General features: G+C 39.5%; 1 protein-coding gene across 1 annotated transcript; it reads right to left on the bottom strand.

Moving 5' to 3' along the window:
* Positions 1 to 687: 687 nt before the first annotated feature.
* LOC124133397 (sulfotransferase 1B1-like) lies at positions 688 to 9,791 on the bottom strand. The gene is made up of 6 exons (XM_046497797.2): positions 9,654 to 9,791; positions 9,069 to 9,268; positions 6,960 to 7,283; positions 3,021 to 3,124; positions 2,320 to 2,503; positions 688 to 1,291 (listed from the first exon to the last, which is right to left on the bottom strand). Exons 1-6 carry the CDS (start codon positions 9,686 to 9,688, stop codon positions 1,176 to 1,178), a joined length of 963 nt encoding a protein of 320 aa, XP_046353753.2. The 5' UTR covers positions 9,689 to 9,791; the 3' UTR covers positions 688 to 1,175.
* Between the last annotated feature and the right edge of the window lie 1,659 nt (positions 9,792 to 11,450).

The raw sequence follows: 11,450 nt of genomic DNA, 5'->3' as shown, positions 1-11,450 counted from the left end.
GTGACGTCAAAACACATCTGGTTATTTTTCGGTGCCAATCTGACTGCACAACCCGATGTCGACCAGGTACTTCTTCCCGTTGCCCTGCCTTTTCTGCAGTGAACCCAACACCCTGTTCCAAATGACAACGCCAGACAGCACATGACAAGGATTACGACCAACTTTCTGCACGCCAAAGACGTCAATGTCTTGCAGTTGCCACCAAGATCTCCGGATGTGTGCCCTCACAAGCATCTCTGGATCTCCATATCAGAGAACGACCCGTTCCTCCACTCGCAAGACAAGGCTTGTCAGGCACTGGTTGAGGAATAGCGCCTGATTCCAGCGGCCCTCATCAGAGGTCCGACGTTCTGACGTCATTATCTGTAACAATATCTGCTAAATATCTGTGCACATAACATATGATAATTTGCCTTCAACTTGAAATTATTTTATTTTGAATCACTTTGTTGTCTTAGAAGAAAATGCGATATTGTGTTTGGTATAGTTTCATTTGTCCGTCAGCTAAAATTAATGTGCACATTGAAGGAAAACTTTGAATGTTTAGGTACCGTTTGTAAGAGATGAAAATTCGGTGAGAGATTTCAAGAGTGGCATTACATGATAGAGAGATTATGACACATTACGTATCGCCGAGGCTTTCTACATGCAATGTTTGTTCCTAATACAGAACATTTACCACACCAATGCTTTCTAAATACGTTTATTCCACAATACAGAGAAAATGTACCATCCAAAGATAAACTCGCGTGATACACTCTACGTCGGTTCAACCGCGAGGTTATATGCGGTGTCAGTGTCGAAGTGTCGAAGGATTTTTAATTATGTTCGTCACTGACCACGTAAATCCTCAAAGTATAGTGACATTCTACATGGCTAGTTCCTTTCAAATAACCTAAAGATGCATGACAACGGTCTTCGATCTGCCTGCAACAACTATCGCCCAAGCCTCTGTGTCAGCAGTCTAACCTTGTCTTGTGCGAAACATCAATTGTAAGAATTCCAATATTGTATTATTTTTGTTATTAACATTCTTCTTATTCATAAATCACACCTGGATATTACAAGCAATACGTAACTTAAACTGAACCAATATTTAACTGCACACTCGGCCTCTTGGGTATCATATATTCCATTATGTCTGTTGGCCTGAAACCAATGTCTTTGGTATGACCTCACATCGGTGTATAGGTAAACTTGAACCCAGAATCCTTCATCTTCTCGTTCCATATTTGATCAAATTTCTCGTTTTCAGCAACAGTGAACCAATTCTTCCAGTCCCCGATTTCACCTGAAACAGAGAAACAAATGTACACAAGAGAGCCTACTTTAAACAGGCATACGTTTGTCAACAAGCCATGTAATGGAAATATATCAATGGACTTCAAATACAGAGCACGCTGGTTACACTTCTAACACAAACATATACTCAACAACAAATGTTCCTGTGACACCAATATTTTAGTGTATTTTTCAAACAAGTAAAGTTTGGTTTTCAATATTTTGCCGATATGTGTGGAATCAAGTCACAAAAACGCAACTGCTACAGAAAAGCATGCATTCCATGCAAAAGTTGACTTTTATGCAAGCCCCATGCATTTCACTACCCAAGAATGGGTATAAAAACATGTCACAGGAACTTTTGTTGTTCAGTATATCTTGCAGCAATACCAGTATTCGATGATAACATGAACAATAATACTGAACATCTGATTTATGGGTCTTGGAAATAATACCCTGCTTCTAATCTTCCCCCTCCCCTCCGCCTACCACAAGGGAAAATACGGTCGACAAACTATTATTCCCACAGGACGAATAGGAACGCATGCACCTTGACCTTATGGTATTATGCATGAGCCTAAACCGCAGGAATCGTAACACTATTTTCTTGGGTTTTCGTGTTTTGTTTCCTGATTTGACGTGTCGGGATTGTACATCCTGTCTAAATATCGCAATTTGGTACAAAAGAATTCCCATAAAAAAATAAAATTAAGAGCATGCGAACGAGAGAAGTTGACAAAATCATGCGTCCTAGCGATTATTATTGATACAATACGGTTAATTATTTTTTTACATAAATAAATTGCCAGTGATGATGCGACATTCAATTGCCTAACCAACCAACGTTTTCATAAACGGAAAAAACATTAGGGCACACCCACAAACGTACTTCTGTTATTGTCTTGGAGCTGAGAATCTTTGTCTCTTACGTACAGGCAAGTGTGGGTTGTATACCTCACAGGGAGCTGAGAATACATTTTGGAATGCTAATTGATCTGTTGTCCGGGGCTTCCAGAATTAAAATGACACGAATCATACCTTTCCTGTAGAACGTCCCTTCGGTGCCATCTTTCCATATCTTCAAGGGAAGGTCACCTTTCATTTCCTGGTCAACCTTCTTCATCTTCTTAAAGGAACATGCAGCCGCAACCTCTTCACAAAATTGGTCGGTGGATGTCAGCTTTAGAAATTTGGCGATGTCTTTAACAGCCTTGACAGGGTCCTGGAAGTAGTGTGTTGTTTGATGTTTTTTTACCCAGCCAAATTTGAAAAGATTATAGGTCATGTGTTTTGGACCATGATATATGTTAATAGAAGCCTGGACCATGAGGCACAAAACCTGAGTGGAGTGAGTGAGTCAATTCTGCTTACCTTTCACTCAAACGATTTTCGAGTGATTGTTGTTTAATGCCGCACTCGGCAATATTTCAGCTAGAAGACGGCGGTCTGTGATTAATCGACTCTGGACTCGGATACCATGACATGTGTCAACCAAGTCAGCGATCCTGACAACCCGATCCCGCTCTTACGACAAGGATATGTTGCTAAATGCCAATTCTAATCCGGATCTAGACGGATATTCACTCAAAACACTGTTATATTAACGGGACAGGAATATGTACAATATGGTACAACCTTGGTTGTATATGCAGATTGATCGTATAGTTTACGGTTAAACCGGGCTCATGTTTGGCCAACAACGCCATTGATGCAGGTTTGTAGCTGATAGAAATACTCACAATTTTCATGTCCTCATAAAACAAATTAAGGACAGGTAATTCTGGTGAAGCTGCCTCTTCGTCTTTCCACGCTAGGAGATAGTTGGAATAGGATCCAAACGGCACTGAAAATAAGGAAGAAAAAGTTGAAACAGTATGTCCTCTATGAGTCCATTCGCAGTTATTCTGGAGAAGTGTCGAAAGCGTATTCACAAACACGTCAAGTTCGTGTATATAAGTGATCACGGTCCAAAAAACGATCGTCGTAACACCCATACTTAACCCTTGACTTGAAAATCGTACTACTAACATTGCATTGTAGGTCGTGACCCCGAATGGACAGGACATCGACGTGTTTGGGAATACAAGTTCGACCCCACCTCAGGACGGGAACAAGGGCTTTGTCTGTCGCCATTGTCTTCATGTAACATCGCATCGGCAGGTTTCACTCAAACTGGACTCGAAGACGTGGAAGGTCAACAAATACTTATCCGTAGTTCGTTGTTATGATGTAATAAAAAAACGACAAAACAACTTCCGTATTCATAACAACAAAGCGACCAAACCCTTTCCATATCCAACAGAAATCTCTGCATAAAGCAGACTCCATTGTACGATTCCGACTACACCATGAGCATATGTTTATGAATCACTACGTATCAAATAGACTAAGTGATGATACCAGGTGTTCGCGAAAGGGTGAGCGTATCCTGCCCCACCGGTGGTACCTGTTACAAACACATGCAAAGGCATGTCAATTGTTCACCTTAAAAACACGAGAAAATATAGTACAAGTCAAAATTGGCAATTGCAACGGATATCATCCTTCTCACTGAAGCGTCAAATTAGGAAATGTCATCCACTTGTGCTGCCATTGAACTTTTTGAAAGTTTAATTGAGGCCTTGAATGTTGATCAAACAACTTCTAAGCAAGAGTCTTTTGATGCTCTTTGTAATCTTAGTAGAAAGAGCATGCTCGATTGAATCTCAAAAGTTGTGAAATGTAACACCAAAGGCTGGAGTTGCTGATATATATTGCCCGACAAGGGAAAGTTGACTGTTGGAAAGTTGAAGTCACCCCGTCTTGTGGAGTGTACTTTATCACTCTGAATCTTTAAGCATAGATCTAAATATGAAACAGATGAAGCGAACTTTATTCCCATTTCAGGGGGTAAATGTGTGGAATGAAATTGGCTATTTGATTGTTTTTGAACGATATCTGATCATTGATATACCTGAAGCTCAATGTAAACAGTCTTGGCCAAATTACCTTGTTTTGACTTTGCCAATCCAAGCAGAATTCCGATTAATATGCACACAAAAAACAGATCCACAAGAAGGGGAGCACAGTTGGTGCCCATGGGGATGCCTACTTCTGACGAAATGCCTTACCCCAAAATTTCACGGAGATGTTACACGTGAGGAAGTCAAGCATTGTTGATTTGCTTATATTTTTTACAATCTTTTCATTATAGATACATCACAATGATATCCTAAATTTAACAGAAATTGACAAAGTTTTCGTCCCGCGTGACGCCATGACTGACGCAAAATCACCCACAGCGACACCGGTTCATTTGGGTATGTCTCCTGGTTACAATGAAGAACATCAAAACAAATAACAATACGCAGATTGTCAGAATGTTTCTGATGACTTACAGGACACATGTATGTACAAACGATCAGTGAATCAACGAATGTACCCTCATAAACTCCCGCGTACTGATGTCAGAGGACGGGCAATTTTATCAGTCATCCGTCTTACGTCAATATTGTTTCACATATTTTGTAATTTCTTAAAGGTGACGGTCGGGTGAATATAAGTACATCATGTCTTGCTGCTTACAGTTTAAATCATGATGTTGATTTCTAGTATCTTTTGCATATTTTTTCACGCAATTAATTTCACAATGGATATATATCAATGTTCAATTTCATGCGTAGATACAGGCCACAAAATATATGAACCTTTGATAATCCTCCGTTTGCTTGAACATTGTTTACATAAGGAACTGACAAGTTTAGTTTCGTATACGACATTTCAGAGAAGTGTCAGAACATGAAATGTAAAGGTACCTGTAACACGTAGGTATTCCCTTCGAGTGTGAACAGGTTAATGAGTAGCCATATCATTTTATTTCAAAACTAAAACTGAATATTTTACTTTAACAAAATGTTTATTTTTAAAAATATATATGCATACAAGTAATTGTCTTGGTCTTTAAATTGTGTTTTATGTCGTTTGATTGACAGAACGGTGATGTCTAACGATTCGATAGATGTGCGTTTGTCACTAACGATTAATGAATTGCTCCGCTCGTTTTGTGTCATATAATCAATTGTTTCACACTTTTTAACTGTGGTGATTTCAGGATATTAACTGTTTACTTTGTTTCTCAAAAAATTTTGAAAAAAACCCATATATAAACCGTGCCGTGTTGTACCCCGTGGGTCGATTTTACTGATACTTCCATACAAAAGGAGCTTTCTTCGCATCTTTTGTTTCATAATACTGAGACGAGATGAAGAGAAACATCCACATAATAATGAACAAATACATGTATTGAACCTATTTTTGTTAGTTTTGAAATATTCATTTGGGCATTTGATTAACGTGAAATTGATGTCAAACAGGTGCGTGTCTTGTCCAATAAAAGATGTTGGGTCGAAAAAGCGTCAATTACCTTTTTCCAAATCGAGATTTTTCGTACAGTGAACGAAAATTAGGTGAGATATATATTAATCAGAATACTAATGTTGTCTTTCTCCGACGTCGTCAAAGACCTAAAGCCAGCCATGACGTCAAGTAAAATGTCAGTTTTTTTAGTATTCATTATTCATGATTCAGCATTTGTCAAAATTACACTTACACATTCAGGTGAATGTGGGAATCTAATGATTAATGTGCATGTCATACAGGGCCATCCATTTCGATATTACTTCCTAATTTATGTGCTACTATTTCATCTGTGATATTACCAAAACGTGTACTTAAAGAAGAGAATTTATTGATGTCAACTTATCTATTATGAGGAACACAGGTGATGAAGGAGTAAGTATATACTCCGAAACGTTGTGTTCCTCATAAAAAAAGTTGACATCCTTAAATTCTCTACCTTATGTGTATCAATTCTAAATACCTTTCAAAGACTTAAAACGTGTACTGTTTCAGTGTGGATATTTGCGTTGGAATTGTTTGGTTCATGAACCAAATAGTACGAAAATACGTTGACTTTATCCACAGCAATTTCCAGCTTGTAGCTGAGTTACAGTGGATAAGTTCTAAGCGTAGCCGACTTATGTCCCTTTTGGTATGGCGTGCGTCCACCTCACTGTCGGCTTTTGACGTCATGGTAAAATCGATTTTCTCCATTTACAGCAAGCTAGTGTTCGTATCGAATGTATATCGTTATGCATGAGCATACAAGTCCATTTGATAGTTAAGTAGATTCAAAGCCGCACGTTTACGATTCATATCTTATGAACATGTGTGTGAGAAACATAACTCGGCATCCGGTGAGTTATACATGAATACCCCATTCCGGTATGCTGACTCCGAGCTGACCAGTCTTTGTTTCCTCTCCTTAACCCCCTGGATGCCAGAGGGACATATATGTCCCTGCTCTACAACCTTCACTTTTCCGATCTTCGAAAAATGTGCGTCAGAAAAAAAACTCGGCATCCAGAGAGTTAATGCCGGTTTTTTGTTATGGCCCGTCAGGCGATCGAACCACCGACTTTCCTCTCTCCGGGCAGACGCTGTATCCACCAGACAACGGACGCTGTCAGATGAGCACAAGTCTATGGCACATGTTGCAGATTTTGCCAAGCGAGAAACATTACCGTTTGTACATAGCGACTACTCCGCGAAGTGGCAATATGTATTCAAGGTTGATGGAGGAATGTTATGTGCACAGAACCGTGAAGAATACACAATGGTCAACCACTCACTGTACTTACTTTTCCTTGACAAAAACGCCTCTGTAAACTCCGCGAAGTCTCCTTCATAGCCATACGGTTTCTCCATATCTCTGCAGTGGTTGAAAAAGGACACACAGGCATCTTTAGGGTTTCGCATGATCTGAATACACTTGACCTTCTTCTCCACGACCTGTGTAGGGAGCATGCGCAGAGGAAGGTGGGTGTTGAAGACCCGTGGATGCGGCACTGCTTCTATCCCATCTTTGAAGAGGAATTCCATCATCCGGGTCTCTTTCACATCCTTCTGGTACTGGATGGTCCCACTGATTAGCATCTCGAGGACTTCCCACAGCCAATGGGTTCCTAAAACAAAAATGTCTGGTCAGTCTTTCACCAAAAATTCTAACCTCAAATTGAAACAGATTTGTTTTAGGTGTATCAATATAATATTATGGAAGGTTTGCTATATAGATATAACATGCCTAGGAACATTAAGCTTGATTGACATTAGTTCAGTCAATCTTTCACCGAAAAGGCCAACCTTAAATTGCTATAAAAAAATGTTGGAGTTTGTTGAAAGTTCTGCTGTAGAACATATACACTGCCTGGAAACATCCAGCTTGATGGACTTTGAAACATTAGATCACCCTAGTCCCACCCAGCGCTGAAGTGTGTGTGTGTGTGTTTGTGTGTGTGTGTGCGTGCGTGCGCGTGCGCGTATGGGTGTCTGTGTGAGAGAAAGAGTGTGTGTTTGTGTTTATGTGTGTGTGACTGGGTGTGTGAGAGAGAGAGGTGTGAGAGAGAGAGAATCATTCCAGAAGCAACATCCATCCCAGCATACTTAATGTTCTTCCTCTTGTACTTATTGTACATTGTACATTATTATCATATCAAAACGTAATTCTAGTATTATCTTGGAGGACGGTCGGGCCTGTGGCCCAAGGCGCTGCACTTCGACCAGCAGAGTTGGGTCCCTTTGCCGTACCAGGTTCCGCTTCTCGGGAATTATGTCACAGATTCGCCTAGGTTATGATCGACAAAGTGACTGGCTTATGATTGGCGTTTAATCGGCCATTCCTCCAACTAACACGTTGTGTTATAACTGAGACACGTTGTTATGTAACTGAAATTCGCTGTATTATATAACAGAGACACGCTGTTATTTAACTGAGACACTGTAATATAATTGAGACACACTGTAATATAACTGAGTCACATTGTAATATAACTGAGACACGCTGTAATATAACGGAGACACGCTGTAATATAACTGAGACACGTTGTAATATAACTGAGACACGTTGTAATATAACTGAGACAAGTTGTAATATAGCTGAGACACGCTGTAATATAACGGAGACACGCTGTAATATAACTGAGACACGTTGTAATATAACTGAGACACGCTGTAATATAACGGAGACACGCTGTAATATAACTGAGACACATTGTAATATAACTGAGACACATTGTAATAGAACGGAGACACACTGTAATATAACTGAGACACGCTGTAATATAACTGAGACACATTGTAATATAACTGAGACACGCTGTATTATAACGGAGACACGCTGTAATATAAAGGAGACACGCTGTAAGATAACTGAGACATGTTGTAATATAACTGAGACACACTGTAATATAACTGAGTCACATTGTAATATAACTGAGACACGCTGTAATATAACGGAGACACGCTGTAATATAACAGAGACACGCTGTAATATAACAGGGACACGCTGTAATATAACTGAGACACGTTGTAATATAACTGAGACACGCTGTAATATAACTGAGACACGCTGTAATATCACTGAGACACGTTGTAATATAACTGAGACACGTTGAAATATAACGGAGACACATTGTAATAGAACGGAGACACGCTGTAATATAACTGAGACACGCTGTAATATAACTGAGACACATTGTAATATAACTGAGACACGCTGTATTATAACGGAGACACGCTGTAATATAACTGAGACACGCTGTAAGATAACTGAGACATGTTGTAATATAACTGAGACACGCTATAATATAACTGAGACATACCGTAAAAGCACTAAGACATGCCTTGATATAACTGAAACACGCCTTGATATTACATTTTCTCACTCATTTCGTGATCTATCGTGTACCTACCACACTTGGGATACGCCAAGATAATGACGTCATCGTCTTTCAGTTCGGCTTCCTTGATACTTTTGATTCTGTCTAATGGATGACCTCCCTTCAACATGGATGGAGGCGGCACAAAGAGGTACACCCCATCATGTTTGAAACAATGGAATCCGTGTCCTTTCGAATTTCTCAGATCGGGTAGCTCTCCCAGGTCGGGATCTCTGGAAACACGATTCATGATCGAGATATGTATATGTATCCGTAACTAATTATATATCTATTAATCCATGGACGTACCCGAGTAGTTTGAGAATATGCATGTACCGTCAACACACCGTAGTCATAGCAACAATAGTCATAAGAAGAAGTAAGGAGTAGTTTCTTTTGAGCACCTTCAACACACAATAGTATGTACACACAGGAGTGAATGGACCTTGCATTGACGAGATACAGGTCACGCTGACCCAGCACTCGATTCAGCAAGCAAAGCCCGTCCCTGTACAAGAAGTACCTCAAAACGTGAGATAATTCAAATACCTAGTCAATAAACATGCGGAATAACACTGAGAAATAATTCTGAAAATATGATCTTCAGTAAAGACTTACAACATAGATTTTTCTTCTCTATGATCTGAGGCCATGGTGAAAGGAGTGGTCTGGTTCAGTTCAGAAAATCTATTTATACCTTATGGGGCATGTGACTGATAAACGAAACTGGGTCATTCTGTCTCCTCTAAACAAAATGTCAGTGGCCGTATATACGAGACAACATTGCACATAACAAAACTTGGCAATAATGCAGTTCACCGGGCGCAGCCCGAGCTCTACCATCCACTCAATTACCGCGCTATAGTGCTACCGCTGTCTTGCTATACCGTTACCGTGCCTAACGCTCCGGTGATTCTCGCTTTATGATCCAACACCCGTTTTCGGTCTTAGAGAAACTTACATGTCTTTACGATCCAACACCCGTTTTCGGTCTTAGAGAAACTTACACATCTTACGATCCAACATCCGTTTTCGGCCTAAGGGAAACTTACATGTCTTTATGATCCAACACCCGTTTTCGGTCTTAGGGAAACTTACACGTCTTTATGATCCAACACCCGTTTTCGGTCTTAGGGAAACTTACATGTCTTTATGATCCAACACCCGTTTTCGGTCTAAGGGAAACTTACATGTCTTTACGATCCAACACCCGTTTAACGAAATTGTGGACTGTTTATCCCAGCTCTGGTCGCTACATACGTGGTTGATTTCCAGATAAAACATTATTTTATCATGACGTTATGACTGGAGATTCGAACATGCTCTTGTCACTTGATAACGTGGTAAATTGGACGACGTTATTTTTGAGAGGGAAGTGTCCAGTGAGTTGTTCCCCATAGATGTAGCTGGGCAACGTAGATAAACGCAGTGGTCGAACGATCCCATCCAAAATGGTGAGAGAGATGACAATCGGTATTGGAGGGGGAAAAGGTACAGATAGTCGACGTGAAAATTGTGCGAATATACGCGAAAGACCCAATTTAACCCCCCTGTTCATAAATAGGACTTGTCCGACATTGCCGGGGTCGGATTATACTCGGGGAGTCATCGTTATTTAAATACGGGTAAATATTTTTAAAGCGTGTACTTTTTACTGATATCCTTAAAGAGGCTGTACACAATGTTGTTCATATAAGAAATAATCAGATTTACAAAGCCGATAATACGAATATGATGAACACACATAATTCTTCCTTTGTGTCTTCGAGCAAAATCATTTCCCTACCGTCAAAGTAAGCTTATGTCATCCATCCGTCCGTTAGCACCAAATTAAAAAAATCGTTCTACTTCAAAACTACAGAATTAAACTATATGGTATTCCCATAACGAAACTTACAAAGTAAACTTCCAAAGGGCCTGAGAATCAACTCAACAGACAACTCATTGCCAAGCCTGTCACGTATTGAATCAACCACAAACACAAATGAAGTTGTAATAAAGATTTATTCCCTCCCTTAAGTTAATTTTAAAACCCAATAACAATATTTAAATACAAACTAATACCAAATTAACTAACACAACTAACTAAACTAGCTTCTCCTACAACTAACAATACTACCATCTACTACTAATACTAATATCTTAATACTAACAGTACAAATGTCTACTACTAATAATACAACTATCTACTACTAACAATACAACTATCACGATACACTATCTTAATACTACTAGTCTACTTTTAACAATACTAACACTAATACAAATGTTCTAAGAATAACACAACTAATACACAGTAATAACTTTGTGGGTATAAATATATACAACACAAAAACACACCCCCAAAAAACAAAACCAAAAGATACAAAGCCACTCCACTGTCACTGTCACAACAGTTGTATACAGAACTTTGGA

Source organism: Haliotis rufescens, unplaced genomic scaffold (genome assembly GCF_023055435.1).
Source record: "Haliotis rufescens isolate VD_foot unplaced genomic scaffold, xgHalRufe1.0.p SCAF_21, whole genome shotgun sequence".
Classification (NCBI taxonomy): Eukaryota; Metazoa; Mollusca; class Gastropoda; order Lepetellida; family Haliotidae; genus Haliotis; species Haliotis rufescens.
This window is presented reverse-complemented; position numbering and strand designations above follow the sequence as displayed.